Here is a 25,353-nt window from a genome sequence, read left to right as displayed (position 1 = left end):
AGAGAGATCACAAGTAGGCAGAGAGGCAGGCAGGGATAGAGGGGAAAGCAGGCTCCCTGCTGAGCAGAGAGCCCAACGCGGGGCTCCATCCCAGGACCCTGGGATCATGACCTGAGCTGAAGGTAGAGGCTTAACCAACTGAGCCACCCAGGTGCCCCAATTAATGTTATTTTTGAGATAATTTTTTAGCATTGAAAGTATTTTCAGTAGTCTAGTATGTATTTTCCACTGTGACTATGCCTATAATGTCAAAGTGAAAAGTACAGTCTGCTCGTTGGTTAAGTTCTGTAATTTTAAGTATTTAGATGAATTTATTGAAGCTATAAAAGGATTGATTTTTTTTAATTCGGTCAGTAATACTTTGGAAGAATCCACTTTAAATTGAATATGAGTTTAATAAGCTTTTGATAGGCATAATTAATAAAGAAATTTAAGAGTTTAAAGCTAGTTCCAAAGCCATTAGTAACCCTAATTACAGAGTAGAAATTTCAACCCTCCAATATCTCTTCATGAAGATATTTTCTCTCTCTTCTTTAAAAAAAAAAAAGTATATTCTCACCTCTTTTTCAATTTTAATAGTTTTGTTAGGACTGATTGAAATCTGGACACCTGGGTGGCTTAGTGGGGTAAGCATCTGCCTTCGGCTCAGGTCATGATCCCAGGACTGAGTCCCACATTGGGCTGCTTGCTCAGCAGGGAGACTGCTGCTCACTCTGCCTGCCACTCCCCCTGCTTGTGCCTTCTCTCTCTCTGACAAATAAAATCTTAAAAAGAAAAGACTGATTGAAATCTATAAAATTATAAATTATTTTTAATTAGAAACTATGAAGTACACTAGGTCACATACTTATTAGATATGTGACCTTGGGTAAATTACTTCTTTGAGCCCTGGTGTAGTCCTAGCCTTGTAGTAAATTCTTTATAAAAGACCTTAAGTTTGGATACTTACTTGGTAGATATCTCTTTATATTTAGAAACCTTTTAAATTTAGAACGTTTTATGTGTAGAAACAGATGGGTGCAGCTGATAAAGACAGTGGGGCAATGGCGTAGGTAGAGAATATTAATAAGAGAGTCCTTATTAAATGAAATGAAAGGACTTATGAATAAAGGACCATGAAGACCACGCTGGTTAAGAAAAGTAATGAAAGAAAAGTATTTATAGATCAAGAGAATTTAACAGGGTCAAGGGACAGAACATCTCAGTGATAGAGAGTCAATGTGCTTGTATAACTGGGTGAAAGAACTAGAAATTTTGGAGGCTAGGGCTATAGAGTAAGATATCTAAGTAGTTCGTTTTGGAAGTGAAGAAATTTTTTTGTATTGGCAAGGGAGTCCTGATAAATAAGTAGAAGAGAAAATCATTGAGAAGTTTTGAGTTTGATTTGTCCCGCCAGCCATTAAAGTCACTTGGGATGGTAAGACTTAGGGAGGAAAGGAAACACAGAGATGTACTAAAGTTATCAGTGAATTTGATAATCAGCGAGTTTAATAGATGCCCATCATAAGGAGTAGAGAATGATAACGCCTGGGAGGCTTGAACCTCAGAGGAACAAGTCTTTCTTACACAGAATGGAGTTGGAAGGATCAGAAGGAGCACTGAGGAAGAGGAGGAGGCAGACTCAAATCCATTAAAGTACTTGGGGTATGCAGGAGTGACTTTCCACCCCATTATTAACAAGGAAATCAGAAGAGTAGTGTCTTTAACCATATTTTAGTAAAGCAAGGCAGTAGTGGGGGTAGTCAGTGAAGGAGTTGATATAGTTCTTTGTATGTTTTATACTAAAATTCTCAACAGATGGGATATATGCATATTTTAATCAACAAATTTTTGAAATTACAGATATAAGAGTTCTCAGAAGTCAACAGATTGGTCTGGAGTAAAGAAGCCAATTTACTTGAGTAAATTAGGTAATAACTTTGCAGAATGGTCAGCATCTTGGGCAGGTTATCTTATAACAAAGGTAAGAGAACTCTGTTCAGAATTAGTTAAATGAACAGAAATGTTACAGGAAACCAGAACATCTATCTGAATGTATAGCATAAATAGCAGGCATTGAAATATGTGTGCTGGTAGTGGTAGAAATTTCTATAGAAACTGTTTACTAATAGTAACAATTTCTGTATTGTTACTAGTTTCTGGGTAAGAGGGTAATTATTTTATCAGGCAAATAATTAATGGTCTTTGCAAAATTTCTATTACATTATGTCTGTTCATTTTGCATCGTGAAATGATACTGTTTAAAAAATGACCAACTGAGTCACACAGGTACTCTAAGTTTCTTGTATTTTTATGAACATACTAAAAATATATTATGTGAAATATAGAATACCATTAAATTAATTACTTCCAGATCTGGAATCTTTTATTTAGTTTTTTTTTGTTGTTGTATTTTAAGTGAAGTGTTTATATCTGAGAAGGAAAAAATCTTTAAATTTGAAAAGAGAACAGTAATGTTGGCAAATCTAACATTAAATCGTAACAAAATTTGACTCTAATCCCAAGTAATTTAGTTTTCTATTTCTTTCATTTTTTTTCCTATAGTTAATTACTGTTCATAACTTATTAAAAATGTGAGTCGTATACTTAATGTACTGGCCCAGAGTACACATTTTGGTTACTTTACTCATCTGTGTGCTCAGGGAGTTAGTACACTGAATTTAATGATAGCTAAGTAAAAGATACTGTAATTAGGGAGGTTAATCTGTAACAAAACATGATGCATCCAAAAATTAACTAAAGGGGAAAGGCCATTTATGTTGAGGTGATTGACATTGCCTTTAGGGGTCATAGCAGTTCAGGCATTTTGAGATATTTAGAGTGACCAGAGAGGTAGTGATCTGACATCCTCTTGCATGAGTGTGTGTGCCCCTCTTCATAAAAGAATACCCACTCTGCAATGATAAATTATCTCATGTGTGGTTTTTTTTTTTTTTACACCAATCAATAGAGTAAAATGTGTAAAATTACTATCCTAAACCATTTGTATTTACAGGTTCGGCATGATCTTGCCAGTAAAATCTTCACCTGTTGTAGCATTATGATGAAACATGATTTCAAGGTGACCATCTATCTTCTTCCACATATTCTAGTGTATGTCTTGTTGGGTTGTAATCAGGAAGATCAGCAAGAGGTGAGAAATACCATTTTATTTGATTTGTTTGTCCAAACATTTGTCCACTAGTAATTAGTATTAGAAAAGCTAAATGTTAGAAAATACAGATCAGTGTATGGCTGGCTGTGTATATACATGTCTCATTCTTAAAAATCTTTTTAACCTTTTATTTATTGAACAATTAGTTTAGAAAATTAGAAATGTATATTATATATGCCCAAACATATATAGAACTTTCTGAAATAAAGAATACATAAGAAATTACTGATAGTGGTTTTTCCTGGTGAATAGTACTATGGATTAGGATAGGGGAGGGAGGGGCACCTGAGTGACTCAGTGGGTTAAGCCTCTGCCTTTGGCTCAGGTCATGATCCTAGGGTCCTGGAATTGAGCTCAGAGGGGAGCCTATGTCCCCCCCATGCCGCCTGCCTCATTACCTACTTGTGATCTCTCTCTCTCTCTCTCTTAAATAAATAAAAAAATCTTAAAAAAAAAAAAAAGGATAGGGGAGGGAGAATATTTTACTTTTTGTTTTACTATACTTTGTAAAGTTTCTTTTTTTAATCACATACATATAACATTTCTTTTTAAAAAATAGGGTTTTTTTCCAGATTTATTTACTTATTTGAGGGAGAGAGAGAAAATAGGATTAGGGGGAAGGGCAGGAGGAAAGGGTGCCCAACACAGGGCTGAGTGCAGAGCCCAATGCAGGGCTCGATCCCATGACCCTCAGATTATGACCTGAGCCAAAAGGATCAAGAGTTGGATGCTTAACCAATGGAGCCACCTAGGTACCCCCCAAAATGATTATTTTTAATACCATAAGTAGCATATTACTATGTTCTTAATGTAAATATTTGAATTACACAAATGAAAGTATACCCTTTGACTACCATTCCTGATCTCATATCTCCAGAGATCATCATTGATACTAATTTGAAATGTATATTTTCAGGGGCGCTTGGGTGGCTCAGTTGGTTAAGCATCTGCCTTCAGCTCAGGTCATGATCCCAGGATCCTGGGATGGAGCCCCGCCCACATCAGGCTCCCTGCTTGGCAGGGAGCCTGCTTCTCCCTCTCCTGCTAATCCCCCCCGCCTGGACACTCTCTCTGTGTCAAATAAATAAATAAGATCTTAAAAACAATTTTTTTTTGATGTGTAGATATTTTCTTTCTTTTTCTTTTCAAATTAATTTTTGTTTTAAGATTGATTGATTGATTGATTGATTGATTTATCAGAGAGAGAGAGAGAGAGCACACAAGCAGGCAGAGTGGCAGGCAGAGACAGAGAGAGAAGCAGGCTCCCGCTGAGCAGGGAGCCCAATACAGGATTCGATCCCAGGACCCTGGGATCATGACCCGAGCTGAAGGCAACAGTTTAACCCACTGAGCCACCCAGGCATCCCGTTGTGTAGATATTTTCAAACCTTATTAATTTTTAATGTAGTTCGTTCTGTTTAAGTTTTTCGATGATATCATTGTAGGTATTTTACAACTTGCCATTTTTTTAATATACATTTATTGAGCCAACTTTTTTTTTTACTAATGCTGTATAATATAATCCTTCCATTTTGTAGTTGTACTGTAGTTTAACTATTGCCGTAATAATAATTATTTCCAATTTTTTTGTTCTTACAATGCCATTGTATGCATTATGGTGATTCTTACTTGTGAAAGCATTTGTGTGTGTGTGTTTAAGGTGTATTCCAATAAAGAGAACTGTTGGTTTATATGGTATTGTACATTTAAAATTTTATTAGAGACTAAATTCATCTCTTCTGCTTATAGTTGCCTTAGAATGCTTGGTCTTACATGTAAGATAATAGCAAAATGATACTACATGATACATTATTAACCATAAAATGAGTTCTTCTTAGGTTTATGCAGAAATTATGGCAGTTCTAAAGCATGATGATCAACATACCATAAGTACCCAAGACAATGCATCTGATCTGTGTCAGCTCAGTACACAAACTGTGTTCTCCATGCTTGACCATCTCACACAATGGGCAAGGCACAAATTTCAGGCACTGAATGCGGAGAAATTTCCTCAAAGCAAATCCAACAGAGATAAATTAGACTCAGTAGGTGAGTCATAACTTTTGTTTATTTTCTTTTCTTAATTATTAACCAGTTAGCTACTTCCTGTATCAATTCTGTAATTTAAGCATTAGCTTTTTAAAGACCTATGTTTGTTTTCTTGCGTATTTCCCCCACCCCCTGAGGTAGCCCTTTCACCAAAAAAAACAGAGAATTTATAGTCAGAAAACTTCTCTTTAAATTCTACTCTCACTACCTTAGGCAAGACAGATGCCTAATTTTTCTGTGTATAACACAGGATTACTATTATTTCCCTTAGAGGACTGAGGATTAAATGAGATGGTGAATATATAAATTGTAAAATGTGAAATAAATGACATATTAATATTGTTAGTAACTGACCCCTCACTGCTAAACTGTTTACTCCATGTCTCCTCAGTGTATTGTGTGTATTTACAGTGTCCCCTCAGTGTACTGTGTATATACATATCTAAACATACACGCGTATACATACATATATATGTAGTAAAGTATTCTTTATCCTTTTTCACTTATAAGATACTCTGTGATCTTTTTCACAGGTAAGTTTTAAATTTCAGAATAGCTGTTAATTTCATTTCAGGGCCTATTCTTTTCTTCTACTTTCTATTCATTTCACTTTTTTGTTTTTCCTGTCTCTGGTAGTGTTTGATATCCAGAGGTCTCTCCAAATATGCTTAATACACGTTACAGCATTACACCCTGCTCTACCAAATATATGCAGTTTTTTTCCTGTGATATTACAACTCCCACTAAGTTGACTAAAAGTGGAATCTTATTAGAGTTAAAAATGCCCCCTAGGATAGAAGCATTTGATGAGCAGAATCATATTCATTCTGCTTCTGTATATCTCAGCTATTTGAAAGGAAATCACATGTTTTGCCACCTAGACTTTGAGAGTAATTGAAAAATTGACTGTTTAACAATCCTTAAAGAGACCTTCACTTATTGGGACGCCCGGGTGGCTCAGTTGGTTAAGCCGCTGCCTTCAGCTCAGGTCATGATCCCAGGATCCTGGGATCGAGTCCCGCATCGGGTTCCTTGCTCGGCAGGGAGCCTTCTTCTCTCGCTGCCTCTGCCTGCCTCTCTGCCTGCTTGTGTGTACTCTCTCTCTCTCTCTCTCTCTGGCAAACAAATAAAATCTTAAAAAAAAAAAAAAAAAAAAGAGTGGAACACTTTAAAAAAAAAAAAAGAGACCTTCACTTATGGAGTTCTCAGTTTGTGTCTCTCTTGTCCATATATGTGAGGAAAACACATACAGTCCTATTGTTAAGCACAATCGCTTATTTTTCTAAAAGTTTTTGGACTTGCAAACAAATATCTGGGGGATTGTTTTCCTGAGGACTGTGGCTAATTATTAATATATTTTCCATTGATTTAACAATTTGATGTTTATTCCTACTTCTGCATGTGTAAATGGTTCTATAAAACCAAATAACAGGGGCGCCTGGCTGGCTCAGTGGGTTAAGCCACTGCCTTCGGCTCAGGTCATGATCTCAGCGTCCTGGGATTGAGCCCCGCATCAGGCTCTCTGCTCAGTGGGGAGCCTGCTTTCTCCTCTCCATCTGCCTGCCTCTCTGCCTACTTATGATCTCTCTCTCTATGTCAAATAAATAAATACAAATATTTAAAAAATAAATAAAACCAAATACAACCTCATTTTGAAGTTTCCAATTTAAGTCTTTTCTTAGATTCTTGAAAAAAAAGTACCCTAAGGTATTCGTGATTTTATTTCAATGGCACCTCTACTTTGAATTTTCATTAAAACGGTTGTATTGTTTATGTGGCAACGAGGAAAAAAGTAGATTGTTAACAATTCTAAACTTTAAAAAGAAGCTATTCTGTAATTCTGCTTTTTCCCTACTGTTACACTCTATCAGTGTTTTTACAATTATCATTAATAAATAATCTTTGTATCTGTTATGTCATCTTTGTGTCATTTCAACATTTAATACAGATTTACTCTTTTTTTAGTTTTTTTAAAATTTTATTTAAATTTCAGTTACTTAACACACAGTGTAATTAGTTTCAGGTGTACAATATAGTGATTCAGCACTTCCATATATCACCTGGTGCTCATCACAAGTGCACTCCTTAACTCCCATCATCTATTTCACCCATCCCTCAAGCCATCTCTCCTCTGGTAACCATCAGTTTGTGCTCTAAAGAGTCTATTTCTTGGTCTGCTTCTCTCTTTTTTTCCCCCTTTGTTCATTTGTTTCTTAAATTCCACATACGAGTGAAATGATATGGTATAATACAGATTTACATTTAATCCTCACAACAACATTGTAAGGAAGGCAGGACAATATTCATATTTCCCTTTTATATATGAGGAAACAAGCTCCAGTAAGTTAAATATCTCCAAGTAAGGTGAGTGATAATGGTGGAGTTGGAGCAAGAATGCTCTGAATAATCCTCTGGTAGTTACTTTCTAAGTATGAAACTCTAACATATTTAGATGAATTTATTTAGTGAACTAAATTGAATTTCAATAAATTAGAATTTAAATGTATTTAAGTAATTATTGTATTTACTGTATTTAAATGTAATTAGAATTAAATGTACGTGTAAATTGACACTCTTAAAATTTCATTTTATAAGTCTTTAATCACTCAATTGTCTTTTTATAATCTAGTATCTACTGCGGATTATGAAGACTATCAGAGTGTAACTCGTTTTCTAGACCTCATACCTCAGGATACCCTGGCAGTAGCTTCCTTTCGCTCAAAAGCATATACACGAGCTGTAATGCACTTTGAATCATTTATTACAGAAAAGAAACAAAATATTCAAGAGCATCTTGGATTTTTACAGGTTTGAAATTAATACAGTAAATTTAATGATGTTTAATATTTCGTCTTTTTTGTTTATGTTCATTTTATTGAGTGTTTTAGATGCTGTGCTAGCTACTAGATATTTATGAGCACTTTAGAAGCTTACAGATTAGTGGCGAGAGATAAACATCAATTTGGTGTTGGGTGATATAGCTGTTGTCCTCAGGAGAGGCACTTAGGTTATCCTCTGTGTGGGATAGGGTAGGAGATGGGAGTGAGCAAGAGGTCATTATGGGCTTCTTGGAGACAATTTCTAAGCTGGGTCTCAAAGAATGGATGGTAGATAGGTAAAAGAAGGAGGTAAGATATTCAGAGGCATCTCTTTGGAGTTGGGAAAAAACGTGGTTTGGGCTAAAGAGTAAAGTGTCAGTTTGGTAATGGCAGAGGAAAGATAAAGATTTGGGCAGAGGAAAGATACAACATAGAGGACCTTTTAAATTGTCCAAAATTCTTAGAGGATTTTAACTAGGGAAGTGCCATGGTCAAAATGGTATTTTAGCTAAATGACTATGACAGTCATAGAGGGAAGGTTTGAAATAGCAATGATGCACGGGAAGCAGACCACTGTTATTCTTAGGAGATACGTGGCCCTGAATTTGGAGTGGGTGGGAAGGGGGATGTGTTGGTTGTAACAGGAATTGGGCATGATGGTGCTAGTGAAATAATGGTTTAGGTGATAATATTTTGATTGTGTAGGGAAGGAAAAAAAGGGGAAGGTGGGGCTAATACAGGGGATTAAATAAGAGGTCAAAATTGGTAGACTTTTTTCAAGTCAAAAACACAAAGTAGTGAGAAACGGAAAAATTAGTAGCTTATAGTCTTTTTTTTAAGTTTTCATTATTCATTTAAGTAATCTCTACACCCAACGTGGGGCTCGAACTCATAATCCTGAGATCAAGAGTTTCATGCTCCTCCTACTGTGCCAGCCAAGCACTCCAGTAGCTTGTAGTCTTAGGATGAATATTAGCCTTCTCCTGTCTTTATTTTTCTTCTTGCCTATCTTTGAGCCTATTGTTCCTTATTAAAATCATTCCCTTACAAAGATGTCCACCCTTATCTTTCTCAATCTGTGTGATACTTACTTTGTAAAATATCGTCCTTGGATAAACTCTCCCATCTGTCTTGCCAGTGTCTTGCATTTAAGCAGTTGAACATTGCTGGAGAAACATCACAGTGGATTTATTTTTAACTGCTTTTACTTTAAGTTTGTAATCTGTGACCTCAGCAGGACTCTTTAATACTGCCTTCAGTCCATCTATGTTTCTCTAGTAAGCCTACCTTCCTGCTCTTCAGGATGACCATTTTTTCTCCTTTCTCAGCTTCTACCTCACTCTCAACTAGTAGTCTTGTTTTATCATCATTGAGAAAATGGAAGCTAGATGTCCACCAAATTTGAAAATACACTGATTTTGCTCCATATCCTTTTTTCTTTTCTTATGTTATTCCTAAGGAAGGATCCTTTCCTGTCAAAATTCAGTCTTTCTGTTTATGTTCTTGATTTCAGTCCTTCAATATTCCTGCTTTCTCTAGTATCAGTAATTTATCTTCCTCAACTGCAGTATATAGACATGCTCTTGTATCTTCCATCTTAATTTTAATAATTCCCTTGGTCATACATTCTCCTTCAGATACTGCCCATCTCTCTGTCTCCCTTTATAGCCAGTTTTAAAAGAACTGTTTCTGTTCTCTGTATTCACTTTACTTCCCATTCATTGACCATTCCAACAGGACTTTTTTCTCCATTCCACTGATACTGCTCTTGCTAAGACAATCAGTTGCCTCCATGTTACCAAATCTAGTAAATGTTTCCCATTTCTCATTTTCTTAATCTCACAGAATCATTTGACCATTCCTTTATCATTAAGACGTTTGCTTTTGGGGCGCCTGCGTGGCTCAGTGGGTTAAAGCCTCTGCCTTCGGCTTGGGTCATGATCTCAGGGTCCTGGGATCGAGCCCCAAGTCAGGCTCTCTGCTCAGCGGGGAGCCTGCTTCCCCCCCTCTCTCTCTGCCTGCCTCTCTGCCTATTTGTGGTCTCTCTCTCTGTCAAATAAATAAATACAATATTTTTTTTTAAAAAAAGACGTTTGATTTTATTTCATGGCTTCTGGGATATCACATTGTCCAGCTTCCTGTAAACTAGTCTGGTTTCTCTTCTCAGTTTCATTTGTTCGTTCTTCCTCTATTAATATGGAAGTACTCCATTTTCCTTCCCTTCCCCTGTTTTCTCCTCCCTCACCCTGTTCATTCACTAAATCGTGCCCTTTTCCAAGTCTTTAAAGAACATCTTTGTACTAATTGCTGCCAGATCTTTATCTTGAACCTGAATATCTCCGTAAACTCAGATTTGAGGCATCTCTATATCAATATATTAAAATACTTACTTAAAAATTTTGTAACACTTATAAACTTTATTCAACAGAATTTATCATAAGTTGGATTAAAGAGAGTTCAGGACGTTGCTGTTCTTTATAACTCATTATCAGTAACAATTACCAATGTAGATTTGCCTTTAAGTAGAACAAAGGTGTCAAAATAATAGGATGCCTGGAAATAGGTTTTTTATAAGTTTATTGTGCAGTCTGCCTTGAAACAAATACTGTTGCTTTGAGAAAAATTCTCATATGCTCTTTTCTCATAAACTGGTAGTCTTAATAGTTTTATTTCTAGTTGTGTTTTTTTCTTCCTCTTATTTAATTGTTTTGTTACGGTTGAACAAAGAAATTGTATGCTGCTATGCATGAACCAGATGGAGTAGCTGGAGTAAGCGCAATTCGAAAGGCAGAACCATCTCTGAAAGAACAGATCCTTGAACATGAAAGCATTGGCTTACTGAGGGATGCTACTGCTTGTTATGACAGGGCTATTCAGCTAGAACCAGACCAGGTAAGATAATAAACGAAAGGCAACATAATGAAAAGGCCCTGAACTAGGAACTCTGGAAATCTTTGTTTCAGTACTGTCTCTATTAGTGTCACAATGTGTCTGGAAAATAGTTAATCATCTCTGAGCTTGAGTTTCCTGATTGATAAAATCAAAGATGTGAGATGATCTCAATAATCCCTTCATTGCCAAGTGTCTGTGACCTTAGAAAATCCCCCAAATGAATGAGGTTTGTTGAGGATTATATTTCTATTAAGCTGTGTGTCTTGTTACTCAAATGTATACAATTTTAGTATGCAATAAAGAGTATAACACATGTCAATTTTTAAATAATAATTGTGATTCTCTACAGCCTAGAAAACATTTTCACATTTCATATGCCCCCTACCATCATCTGTGAATTTCTGAAATGATCCCTTAGAATCAATAAGCTATAATTATAATGGGGACATGTTAATATATCTCGTGTTTACGAGGATAGGAAGGGAGTTTAGAATTATTGATTTATAATCTTGGCTTAGATTCTCTGTAATCGTGGAATATTGCTTTTTGTTGTATTTGACATGTTCTTTTTCTCAGAAGCTCATTGTACTAGGTCTTTATTTGTCACAATCTTGTTTTCAATTTTAAAGAATACTGTGTAGTCCTATATAATTTTTAGTTACTAACGCCATAAGTCTATATTAATGTTATTGTGAACTTGGAGTTTTAATTTTTGTGTGAGAAATGGTATTGCCTATAATCTTTAAATAAAATATTAAAGAGTACTTCTTACTTTTATATTTAATTTGAACCAAAAATTAGACCGAATCTGGAAAAAAATAATTCAGTCTGAGAATTTTTTAGGTTGTGTATGTATTTTTTTAATATTCACATGTTAGGTTATTGTTGGGCACTTTGCCATTAGGCCAAGCAAGTCAGTGGCTGAACTAAGGATAAGCTCAGTCAGGCAAACATTACATTTTACCGAATATCAGTTAAACTGTCCTTGTCTCCCAAGGTGTGTTTGAAATGATCATTGCTATTTTAAATATTTTTAAATTTCTAGATCATTCATTATCATGGGGTAGTGAAGTCCATGTTAGGTCTTGGTCAGCTGTCTACTGTAATCACTCAGGTGAATGGAGTACATGCTAACAGGTAATATTTTTTAAAGAGTGATTTTCTTTTGTTATTATATCTGAATGGGAAAATTTTAATTAGTGAATTGGGTTGATATAATTATTGAAGAAATGAAATCTTTTTTATGTTTTCATGGTGTTGGAGATACAAAAAAAAATATTTTTTTCTACTTTGCCATAAGTTGATTTAGCACTTAACAGCTCATCTTCTGTCCCAAGAGTCAACCTTGAATTATATTTGCTTTAAGGTTGAAACCTTCCAAAGCTCACCTGGTGTTGGTGAGGCTCATAAGAATGTATCCAAAAAGTATCTAAGCTCTGTCTACATTATCAACACCAGTTATTTTCTGTGTTGGGGAGGGGAAAACCTAGTTACTGATTTGTAGAACGTCACTCCAGATTGCGAGGGTTGATTTTTCCCTAAAGGATTGATAAAAATGAAAGCTGCCTTCCTTTGCTAAAGAAAATGGGTTTGTTACAGCAAACCAAATGATGCAAAAGAGTAGTAAATATGTGTAATAAAGATTAAGGCTACACAGGTCTTTTGGTCTGAGGAGTAACTGTGGAGGTTGGTTCTGCTCTTGAAGCTGCCTTGCTTTGAGAGCTAAAAGACTTACTTTTTGTTAAATTTACCAGATGCCGACTGACTATTATGGGCAGTGAGATCTGTGAGATCAGTGAGATCTGATCAAAAGGATGGTATCTCGGTTAACAAAAGAGCATACTGACCACCGTTTTTAGTTAGGACTCTCAATACAGTTCTTCTGAGTATAGTTTTTTGTTTTTGTTTTTTAGAGATTTTTATTTATTTATTTGTCAGAGAGAAAGTGCACAAGTAAGGGAAGCAGTAGGCAGAGAGAGAACCAGGCTCACTGCCAAGCAAGGAGCCCGATGTGGGACTCAATCCCAGGACCCTGGGATCATGACCTGAGCCAAAGGCAGCTGCTTAATCAACTGAGCCACCCAGGTGTCCCCTAAGTATAGTTTCTATAATTCCAAACTGTTCGTAAAAACCACAATTCTATAATGTTTGAGAGCAGAGAAGCTCACTGTTAATCAGATGGTTTCATGGTAATGAAGTTTATGAAATGAGGGAGGAAGCTTTGTAGAGGCAGAGAAAGAGTAATTATATGTTTTAGATGTTTCTCTAGGTTAGTTGAGAGACCTTATAATTACTTTGGGAAGATTTGTTTGTCATAGCTCAAGCCTAGGTGTCAGGTTTCCTAATAATGCATGCTGGACAGTTAGATTCCTCTTGTCTTTTTTTTGGATCTGGGATACATGGAGCCTCTTGATCTTTGAGCTATGAAAAGTCACATGTCAATATTCGGTCGAGATTTCTCTGTCATGTTGGATCAAATGGTCATTGAGGGCATGTGTTTTCTTTGGGGAGAATATTTGCATTTAAGCAAATAATTCTCCAAAATTATTAACTGTATTACTGTTTTTTTAAAGCTTTATTTATTTGACAGACAGAGATCACAAGTAGGCAGAGAGGCAGGCAGAGAGAGTGAGAGGGAAGCAGGCTCCCTGCCAAGCAGAGAGCCCAACCCGGGACTCGATCCCAGGACCCTGAGATCATGACCTGAGCCAAAGGCAGTGGCTTAAACCACTGAGCCACCCAGGCGCCCCCTAATTTATATATTCTTGTGGATAAGTTCTCACAGCCTGATCTTTACTGCCTTTTAGTACTTCTTGGTGTAATGCTTACTACGGCACATCCCCTCTAGATAGCAAATCCTGCGAATTCTACTCAGATTTTTTTTTTCCTACTCAGGTTTTTATCTTAAAATTTTGATATTTTGGCATCTGATGATGAGTTTATAAAGTTATTCACAACTGGACTTTCAAAAACCTCATTTCTAGTATATTCTATCCTTGTTATACTGTTTTTGGTGGAATTTATATTTAGAAAGAAGGTAGTCAGTATTTATGCTGCTATAAATAAAGTGGTTTTTTTTTTTCCCAGTAAAAGCTTGACTCATTTATTAAATTTTTTTAAATGTGTTTAACTACAGAAAGAGTAAGGAATACTTTTAAGGACATTGATCCTAGCCTCTCTGATTCTTTTACCGTGTTTGTAATATGAGAATATGTGTATCTTTCAGTGTTATTAAATAATTAAATGGAAAAATGTGCTTAGCCCGGTGTGTAGCATATTGCAGATACTCAAATGGTGTAATTGATAAAAAGGAAATATGGGGAAGGTTTACCTTCTTTTATGTAGTCATGATATAAAATATCACTACCCCATCTTAATGTCATATAAGTAGAATGCTTAGAAAAAATAATTACCAATATTATACCGGTTTTACAAACCCAAATTTTAAAGTCACTAAAAATAGTTTAATAATATATATTTTAGGTAGCAAAATTTTATATCCTTTGTTATGCCATTGACACATCATTTGTAGATTTTTTTTTTTTAAGATTTTACTTGTTTTAGAGAGAGAGCACACACAGGGAGGAATGGGAGGGGGGCAGGCAGACTCCTCATTGAGCAGGTGGCCTATTAAGCCCTTGCCTCAATCACGGGACCCCAAGATCACAGTATGAGCTGAAACCGAGTTGGACGCCCAACCAACTGAGCCACCCAGGTGCCCCCATTTGTAACTTTCTTAAGCCCTTATTACTGAGTTTCCTAGGTACTCCCAGTTGTCCCTGACCTACCCACGGGCTCCTATATTTTTGCCTTAAATTTAATTCAGAAGTCCCAAGTTCTGAGAATTCCTTACCTCTGAATGTGTATATATGCAGTTGGCTCTTTTTCCTTCCTGCCCTTTGTAATTGTAAATTGTAAACTGCACTTTGTAATTATCTAGGCATCGATTTCTCTTCTAATATAGCACAATTTATTTTTTTATAAAGATTTTTTTCTAAGATTTTATTTATTTATTTGACAGAGAGAGACAGCAAGAAAGGGAACACAAGCAGGGGGAGGATGAGAGGGAGAAGCAGGCTTCCTGCTGAGCAGGAGCCCAGTGTGGGTCTTAATTCAAGAACCCTGGGATCACGACCTGAGCCAAAGGCAGACACTTAATGCCTGAGCCACCCAGGCGCTCCTGTATGGCACACTTTAATTTGTTAAGGAATGGCATATTTAAATGGCCCTTTCAGAAGTAATTATTGAAAAAAATGTCTTGGGGGAATGGAAAGATTAAAAATTGGGGGTTATTTTGGATAGAGATAATTATTTTGTATCTAAGTACAAAATACGATATAATACAATAAATAGAGCAATAAATAAACACAATAAATAGAGTTCTAAAACAATGAAAAAATCTCTAAATGCCACTTTAAATAAAGTTTATACTGGCTTCTCTTAATAGGTCTGAATGGACAGATGAATTAAACACATACAGAGTGGAAGCAGCTTGGAAATTGTCACAGTGGGATTTGGTGGAAAACTATTTGGCAGCAGGTAAAATTACTTCTTATAATATAAGCAGTTTTGAAGATTTTAGTTATTTATTTGACAGACAGAGATGACAAGTAGGCAGAGAGGCAGGCAGAGAGAGAGGAAGGAAAGCAGGCTTCCCACTGAGCAGAGAGACCAATGCGGGGCTCGATCCCAGGACCCTGGGATCATGACCTGAGCCGAAGGCAGAGGCTTTAACCCACTGAGCCACGAAGGCACCCACGAGAAACAATTTTAATATCCTATAAATATTCAGACTTAAGTAGCTAAGTAACATCTATAATTAATTTTCAGCTTGTCTTATAATTGCCTTGTTTCGTTTTTCAAAGTAGAATGAAACCATCTGTTTCAGTATTTCTGCTGACCATTTTACCAAATGAAATAAAGCTTGTTTTGGGGCTCTACATTTATTTTTCAGATGGGAAATCTACAACATGGAGTGTCAGACTGGGACAGCTATTATTATCAGCCAAAAAAAGAGATATCACAGCTTTTTATGACACACTGAAACTAGTGAGAGCAGAACAAATTGTACCTCTTTCAGCTGCAAGCTTTGAAAGAGGCTCTTACCAACGAGGATATGAATATATTGTGAGGTATATGGGGGGTTTCCATCTTTATATTCCTTGTGTATAACTTGTCTTCTGACACAGATTTGGAACATTTTGGTTAGTAAATAAGTGATAGTATATTTGGTATCCTGTGTATCTACACACAATGGCTCTTTTATCCCTTTTTCTCAAATCACCTTATATTTGGTTTGTTTTGTTTAGTTTTTAAGTAATCTCTATACCCACCATGGGACTCGAACTCACAACCCTGAGATCAAGAGTCACATGCTGTACCAACTGAGCCATCCAGGTGCCCCTCACCCTTTAGTTTTTAAAAAATGTTCTAATACATACCCCTTTCATTGGAAAGGCAATTATGAGAGACTTCTAAAAAATAAGAAAAATATTTTATATTCATCCTTTTGTAATGTCATATTGTACTTGCTCTGTAACTAACCTAAGCAGTGTAGACATCTGTGCCTTGGCACTTTGGTGCTCAGTACTTGTTAGTTTCTTCTCCTTCTTATTTAGAAATGCATTTGACATTTTCCTCCCCAAAAATGCAGGCATTATCTAGTAGAAAGGAAAATTAACTTTTAGAGGTAAGGAAGAAAATGATGAAAAACATTTCAGGTCTGTTAGTTCATCTGAGGAAAATAATAGATGTTATAATTTTAAAAATACTTCAGAACATTTTTTTTTTTAATTTAGAAGAATGTACTGTAGTTTGTATTGGCCCCTTTGGTAATAGCTTAATGAAACTGTAGGTTGGACCACTGAGATTCTTTTCTGTAGCTGCTCAACTGTGTCCTTGAACACTGAATCATAGACACTGAGTATTATAAATGGAAAAAAAGGTAGTGTGACTGTGTCATGGGTGTTGCCATCATTCTTAGAAAAACTAAAATTGCATCATTTCACATTTTTTTGCTGGCATCTACTGTGTCTGGCCCTCTTATAGAAGCACCAGCAGTATATGCACATATTTCTGTTGATTATAATGGACCTATATATTTTTTTGTTGTTATATAGGTTATAAAATTTGATTTTCATACACTTGAATTTAGTTTTATATATCCTTCTCCAATTTAATTAATAGGGATTTGGGGACCATAGCAAACCACTAAACATTTGAATCAACATAAGTTGTGTTTTATATCCAATTTAAAAAGATAAAAATGTTACTGTTTATATACCAAGAATATATAATGGCTAAAGTTCTTCCAAAGAAAACCTCACATTTCAGATTCCTTTTTTTTTTTTTAAAGATTTTATTTATTTATTTGATGGGTAGAGATCACAAGGCAGGCAGAGAGAGAGTGGGGGGAAAGAAGGCTCCCTGTTGAACAGAGAGCCCAATGCGGGGCTCAGTCCCAGGACCCTGGGATCATGACCTGAGCCGAAGGCAGAGGCTAACCCACTGAGCCACCCAGACACCCCCACATTTCAGATTCTTCATGGCTAATTTGAGTATGTACTTTGTATATGAGATTAATAGGCTGAATATGATAACATTTTAACATAGGCTCTATCTGTCTCCAGGTTGCACATGTTGTGTGAGTTGGAGCATAGCATCAAACCACTTTTTCACCAGTTGCCAGGTGACAGTTCTCAAGAAGATTCTCTAAACTGGGTAGCTCGACTAGAAATGACCCAGAATTCCTACAGAGCCAAAGAGCCCATCCTGGCTCTCCGGAGAGCTTTATTAAGCCTCAACAAAAGGTTTTTCATATTTCTTCTTTTTTTTTTCATGTCAGTAATCATGAATTTCTATTATATTTGCATATTACTTGGGAGTATATATCTTTCTTAATTTTCTCTCCAATATATATTTTTCTATTATCATTCATCAACGCAATACTGTGTAAGTTGAAATGAACCTAGAACTTGAAAATTACTTTCATATGCAGTGTATCATTTTTATTGTTAAAATATCTGGGAGAGATACAGATACAAGTCAGTATTAGAGTTTTCATAGACTTATAACTGACAAAAATTGAACACGCTAAGAAAATTAAAATCAGTTTTTTAACAAATTAATCTTCTTTGATTTCTTTGAAATAGTAATTGAGAAGGTTCCATGTTAGGAAGAGATATTTTTAGTTAAATTGTTGAATAAACTTAATGCTCTTCCCCCCTGTTTTTGTCACATTCATATAGACCAGATTACAATGAAATGGTTGGAGAATGCTGGCTACAGAGTGCCAGAGTAGCTAGAAAAGCCGGTCACCACCAGACAGCCTACAATGCTCTCCTTAATGCTGGAGAATCACGACTTGCCGAACTGTATGTGGAAAGGGCAAAGTGGCTATGGTCCAAGGTAATGGCCAAGAGAACGTCATCATGTATATGTATTCTGTTGTAGATTATCCATAATCCACATTCAGAGTCATTTCCTGTCTTCTTTATCATTCTGCCATAATTCTACCATGAGAAGAAACTGTTCCTTCTTTCCTGAAGTCCCTAAATGTCTTTCCATTTCAAGTTGAAAGTGCAGTTCTTTCAGTTTTCATCTGTTTCCTTTTTTTTTTTCCTTGAGGGAAGCAGCCAATTTTTGCTTTGTTTTTACCTCCCATATATATACACGTGGAGCACATAGTAGTCACTCAAAAAATATTTCTTAAATGAAAATAACATTGTTCACTACTTACATCCTTGGTAGATACTTAGTCCAGTTTTATTGTCAAGATTAATTTCTGATCTAGCCTATCAGAAAAGACTTAGTGTAAGAACCAAAGTTCCCAGCCATCCCTAGATTGAAGCAATAATAATGAAAAAGAGGCTTTTTGAGTATCTGAACTACTTGCAAAGCTTATGCGCCAGGTTTAAATGGTTATTACCTACATATCTCCTTATGCTTGCCATCAGTCTAGAATTAGTAGTAAGCATTGCCTGTTCTGAAGTTGACATTTAACAGCTACAGCTGGTTCCATCTGTGATTGTGGAGGCAAAAGTAATGATTCAGCCTATACTTGTCAGAAGCTGGTCAGTTTTCTGAGCTAGTGCTAGTCTATGTATTGTAATACCTTAAATTCAGTATGTTCAAAATGCAGTTGATGATTTACCATTCAGTAACTGCTTCTCCTATATTCTTTGTTTTTCTAAATAGGTCTCTATTGTATCCTCTCATCAAAAATCGAGGTATCATTTTGAACTTCTTCCTCTCCCTCATTTCCACCTCCAGGTGGAGATTAAATTTTCCTTAGAAGTATCTTTTGATTTTTTTTTTTTTCTTTAAGTAAACTCTACCTCCAACCTGAATCTCAAACTCACAACCCTGAGATCAAGAGTTGCAGGCTTGGGGTGCCTGAGTGGCTCAGCTGGTTAATCTTCTGACTCTTGATTTTAGCTCAGATCATGATCTCATGATCTCAGGGTTGTGAGATAGAGCCTCACACACACTGTCTTAAAAAAAAAAAAAGAGTTCCATGCCCTACCTACTGAGCCACCTAGGCACCCCATCTTTTGATATTTTGATACAAACTTCAAGTTATAAAATAAATAAGTCATAGTATAGTGTGCAGCATGGTAACTGTAGTTAATAATGACTTATTGCATATTTGAAAGTTAAAAAGAAAACATCTTTTGAGTCTTCTCTTTTACTTATCTGTGCTTTCATTCATGCTCTTAGCATTTATAGCCTCTAATAACATTAATAGCCTTTTTATTTGAGTCTATTTCTCTGTGCACATGACTGTAGTTTGTGATCTTTTTAAAATGCACATTGAATCATGTAGCTCCTCTTATTAAAATCTTTTGAAGTATTCTTCATGCCTTTATGATGAAGTCTGAACTCTAGAAAGTATACAAGGCCTTTTCTGATTGAGTTCCAGTCCACCTCTTCAACTTCATTTATCACTCACTATCTCAAATCCTTTAGGCTTTAGCTAAAACCAAACGATTCACCTTTTCCAGGTAGACTTATTATTCCTTTTTTTTTCCCTCAACCCTGAGATCAAGACCCGAACTAAGATTGAGAGTCAGATGCTCAACAGACTGAGCTACCCAGGTGCCCCAAATTATTACTCCTTTTACCAAGAATGTCCCTCCCTGAATTCATTCACTTCCAGGATGATTGCTACTCATTCTTTAAAACCTAATTCAAATTTTTCTCATTTGGTAACTTTTCCTGAATGCTGTTCTCCTTCATTTTTCTTTATCTTCACTTAGATTTAGGGGATTCCCTTCTCTGTCCTTAATAATACCTATATATATATATTCCTCTGTTAATAGTTTTTAACATTGTATTGCTGTTTTACATAATCTATTTCCTCTCTTGATTATGAACTTTATTAAGCCAGAAATTTTGATTTATTCATGTTTGTTTATCCCCAGTCATCTATATATATCTTCAGTTCCTTGTACTTCGATTGACCATAAAAATGAGTGAATAGATGAATATGAGTTCTATATGAAATGAAGCAATGCTTCCTTTTTAGGATTTTACTTTCGTAGGAGGGAAATGAGAGATGAACACGAAATTACAAAGATTTATACATAAAACGTACTTAATGAACCTCAAGTACTAATAACTTTGTTTTTCAGAAAACAGAAATATCTTAAAGGGCTTGTTGTTGCCATTTTCCTTTTAGGGTGATGTTCATCAGGCACTAATTGTTCTTCAGAAGGGTGTTGAATTGTGTTTTCCTGAAAATAAAACACCAACTGAGAGTAAGAACATGTTAATCCATGGCCGAGCTATGCTACTAGTGGGCCGATTTATGGAAGAAACAGCTAACTTTGAAAGCAATGCAGTTATGAAAAAATATAAGGCAAGTATATGTAGAATGCAGTTTCATTAAGAACTCAGTCTTTTTTTTTAATTTTGAAAATGCATAAAATGATTTTATTTTATTTATTTTTAAAGATTTTATTTATTTATTTGACAGAGAGAGAGAGAGAACACACAAGCAGGGGGAGCAGCAGGCAACAGGAGAGGGAGAAGCAGGCTCTTGGCTGAGCAGGGAGCCCTATGTGGGGCTCTATCCCAGGAACCTGGGATCATGACCTGAACCAAAGGCAGACGCTTATCCAACTAAGCCACCCAGGCGCCTCAGAAAATGTATAAAATGATTTTAAAGTCCATATGGAAGAACACATGTATAAAAATAGCCAGGAAACTTTTTTACTTTTTAGTATGTGGAGAACATAATAAGAATTAACACAAAGGAAATACACTCAAGAAACCACCACCCAGGTCAAGAAGTAGAACATTATTAACACTCAATGACCCACCCTTTCACCCTCCTCAAAGTTAACCACATTGTATCCTGAAATTTTTTAAAGAAACACAATGCATACCTTCCTTACTAAGTATTAAGCTTTACATGGATGGTGTTATAAGGGAGATACTTCCTAATAACCCATGAGTCAAAGAAGAAATTGCAGTGGAAATCGAGAAGTTATCTGTAATGATAAAATCATTATAATAAACTGAATGATAGTAAAATCTGACATAACAAAACCTGTAGGATGGGGGGGGGCGCATCTGACTGGCTCAGTTGGAAGAGCATGTGATTCTTGATGTTGGGATTATGAGTTCAAGCCCCACATTGGGTGTAGAGATTTCTAAAAACAATTAAAACTTTAAAAAAAAACCTGTAGAATTTGGGTAAAGTCATTCTTAAAGAGAATATAAAATTTTTATTTGTGTATGTTAGAAGAAAATAAAGCCCCAAAATTAATGAGCTAAGTATTCATCTCAAGGAGTTAGGAAAGGAACTGAAAAGGAGCAAAAGTGAAAACAAAGAATGTAGAAGATCGGAAATAAAGTAAGAGCAGATGACTTTTAGAATTTGTGAGGCAAAGTGAGAAAAAGGAGTTCAACAGAGACAGTTCCAGATCGGTGCAGGAATCCCCCAGCATCTTTGGCCTAATTCTGAGCTACACAGGCAGAACTCAACTCTCTGTGAAGCCTGGCTGGAAACAATTATCAGGGAAAGAACAATGACCTGGGGGTTGGGAATCGAGAGTGCTATAAAAAGAACAATTTCCAGGGTGTCTGGGTGGCTCAGTCATTAAGTGTTGCTTTCAGCTCAGGTCATAACAGAGTCCTGACATCGAGCCCTGTATCGGGCTCCCTCCTCAGTGGGGAGCCTGCTTCTCCCACTCCCCCTTCTTGTGTTCCCTCTCTCACTGTCTCTTTTTCTCTGTCAAATAAATAGATAAAGCCTTTAAAAAAAAAAAAAAAAAAAGAACAACAACAACAATTTCCAGAGCTTACATAGGATTGAGAATCATTCAGCATTCTATCAGCTAGGCAGGAGGCATCATTGCATACATGATATATAGAAACTCTCAAAGGGCGACACCTTAGAGGTGGGTTTAATTAGCCCCAGACTAAAGGCTTCTCTACCTCCATCCTAAAAAAGCATCAATACATTAAAAGGATTAAGCTCATTTTCAAATAACATTACTGCCTACCCAATCAAAGTCTACCAGTCTTTAAAGGAAAATAACAAAATCTAAAATTCAGCAACATAAAATGACCTATGTCTGGCATCCAGTAAAAAAAATCACTCGATACGTAAAAGAGAATTTATGAGCCATACACGAAGAAACGTCAGTCAGTAGCAATAGGCCCAGATATGGTAGAAATGATGAAATGGGCAGAAGATAAGGACTTTAAAACACCTATCATAAATATGTTTTAGATAAGGACTTTAAAATTACTACCAAAGGGGTGCTTGGGTGGCTCAGTTGATTAAGCATTTGCCTTCGGCTCATTTCATGATCCCGGGGTCCTGGGATCAACCCTGCATCTGGTTCCTGCTCACCAGGGATCCTGCTTCTCCCTCTCCCTCTGCCTGCCGCTGCCCTTGCTTGTGCTCTCTCCCTCTCCATTAAATAAGTAAATAAAATCTTTTTATAAATAAATAAAATCACTACCATAAATTTGCTTAAGCCTAGAGGAAAACATGACAGCGATGAGAGAAATGGAAGATATCCAGACAAAAGATCTAGATGTGATAATTGATCAAACTATACATATAAGATTTGTGTATTTTTCTGTATGTAAATTTTATTTTCCAAAATAAATATTAAAGATTTAAACCAGAAAAGAAGGAAGGAGGAGACAGGTAAGAGGAAAGGAGGGTAAAATGATGGTAAACCAGCCTGAGAAATATCTTTTTAAAAGAAACTTTAATATGTTGCCTTATTCCCTTTTTGCTTCTATGACTAGATGGGGGAGGGATGCTGACAGCCTTGTACCTGTAGCTGGTTGGGCACATGAATTCAGCATCCATATATCTAGTCATGTCATTCTCTCCTCCCTCTGCAGACAGGGTGCTGTCTGTATATTTGCAGGATTAGGTTCAGGGGAAACTCAAGATCTCATTTATGTTCCTAGTTCAAACTATGTTCTCATACTTGCTTGAATTAAGAGTGGAACTTCATTTAAAAAAAAATTTTTTTTTTTAAGATTTTATTTGTTTGACAGAGAGAGACACAGCAAGAGAGGGTAACATAAGCAGGGAGAATGGGAGAGGGAAAAACAGTGTTTCCACCAAGCAGGGAGCCCGATGCGGGGCTCCATCCCAGGACCCTGGGATCATGACCTGAGCGGAAGGCAGATGCTTAATGACTGAGCCATCCAGGCACCCCTCAAAAAATTTTTTTATAGTCTGCCATTCTGTGTGTTTTGTTTCCATCACATTTCAAATAGTATTTTTTTTTAAGATTTTATTTATTTATTTGACAGAGATCACAAGTAGGCAGAGAGAAAGAGGAGGAAGCAGACTCCCGCTGAGCGGAGAGCTGGATGCGGGGCTCGATCCCAGGACCCTGAGATCATGACCCGAGCCGAAGGCAGAGGCTTTAACCCACTGAGCCACCCAGGTGCCCCTCAAATAGTATTGTTTTAAAATAAATACACAAATACTTAAAAGGCAGGGAAAGGGAAAGGAAATGAATAGGGGACAGAGTAGGAATGGCCAGAAAGGTAGGAGAAAACTTGGAAGATTGTGGCCTCACTAAAGCCAAAAGAAAGTATTTCAAAGAATAAGTGGTGTGGACAACAGAAACAGATGCTGAAGAGAGTTCAGATGAGATCAGAACTGGGAAGGATCTTTTAGATGTAAGGTGTTGCTTTTGGGGAATGCCAAAGACTGAAACCATGAAATAGTTTGAGGAGTGAATGAGAGATGAATTCTTAGAAACCTGATTTTAAAGGAGTTGGGAGGAAGGGCAATAACCCATGAAAGATCTTGGAAGAAAATAAGGTGTAATTTTTTAAACTATATTTTTATGCTTCTAAAGCCCTATCCTCAGAGCTTTGATATTTTCGTTTCACTGAGATCTTTTTGATAATAAAAACATACATATAAACACTTTCATAGAATACTTTAGTCAGTCTGAAAATTATTTTGATGACATATAATGTAGTAATGTAAATGGAGTTTTCTTTCTTAAATAGCTAATTATCCCAACACTGTTTCATGTTGGCCAGTGGACAACTCACTAGAACCAACCAGCCATCCTGAGAAAACCTTTCTAAGATAATTCTTTATCCAAATGAAAGAATCACTCTGCCTTTGACTTTGCTCTGCTTACATGTGGCTCTTATGCTTTTTGATCCCTAATCATCTATTCATACTTTATTTCCCAGTATAGTATGGGGTTTTCTTAGGTGAGTATCTGGTGTTGTCTTTTATAGGATGTGACCTTGTTTCTGCCAGAGTGGGAGGATGGGCATTTTTACCTTGCGAAGTACTATGACAAATTGATGCCCATGGTCACAGACAACAAAATGGAAAAGCAGGGTGATCTCATTCGGTATATAGTTCTTCATTTTGGCAGGTAAGTGTGAGAACTGATATGTGCTGATGAAATATGTCAAATAGACTCTTGATCTTGAATTGTTTTCACAGATTTTAGCATATTCAGGATGTTTTCTGCTTTACCACTGATTCAGTCTTTAACCTTAGATGAGATATTAAGTTTTTCTTTATATCATTCTTTATTCCTTTCAAAAAATAACTTATTAATGGAAAAAGTAAGGTGCATTTATATTTTTAAATTCAGTAGTACCAATATTATACAACGAAAATTAATTGTCCTTCCCATTCCAGGCCCTCATCTCCTGAGTGCCCCTCTATAAAATTCCAGAAGACCCTAAATATAATATATTTATTGGTTATAATTACCAGTGGAATGTCTCCTTCCTGCCCATTCTGCTAAGAAATACTATATATGAAAATGCTTTTGACATTAGACTTATAGAAAGAGCTTATTTCTTAGACTAGATAACAGGTAAAATATAACTTGATTTTATATATTAGTGTATTATAATTACATAGCATATTATCTCATGCGTGTTTATATTTTCACATATTATTTCCTAAGAAGTAAT

The 25,353-nt window shown here is 36.1% G+C and overlaps 1 protein-coding gene across 1 annotated transcript in view; it reads left to right on the top strand.

Annotated features, from left to right (window-relative positions):
* ATR (ATR checkpoint kinase) overlaps positions 1–25,353 on the top strand; it is a 101,573-nt gene that overhangs the window by 55,545 nt on the left and 20,675 nt on the right. The window contains exons 25-36 of the mRNA XM_080822530.1: positions 1,843–1,963; positions 2,996–3,133; positions 4,993–5,203; positions 7,833–8,011; positions 10,750–10,914; positions 11,960–12,051; positions 15,362–15,453; positions 15,869–16,046; positions 17,544–17,723; positions 18,162–18,321; positions 20,594–20,773; positions 24,658–24,800. Coding sequence (XP_080678656.1) covers positions 1,843–1,963; positions 2,996–3,133; positions 4,993–5,203; positions 7,833–8,011; positions 10,750–10,914; positions 11,960–12,051; positions 15,362–15,453; positions 15,869–16,046; positions 17,544–17,723; positions 18,162–18,321; positions 20,594–20,773; positions 24,658–24,800 — 1,839 coding nt within the window. The remainder of the gene's footprint in view (positions 1–1,842; positions 1,964–2,995; positions 3,134–4,992; positions 5,204–7,832; positions 8,012–10,749; positions 10,915–11,959; positions 12,052–15,361; positions 15,454–15,868; positions 16,047–17,543; positions 17,724–18,161; positions 18,322–20,593; positions 20,774–24,657; positions 24,801–25,353) is intronic.

Source organism: Martes martes (assembly GCF_963455335.1).
Source record: "Martes martes genome assembly, chromosome: 1".
NCBI lineage: Eukaryota > Metazoa > Chordata > Mammalia > Carnivora > Mustelidae > Martes > Martes martes.
This window is presented reverse-complemented; position numbering and strand designations above follow the sequence as displayed.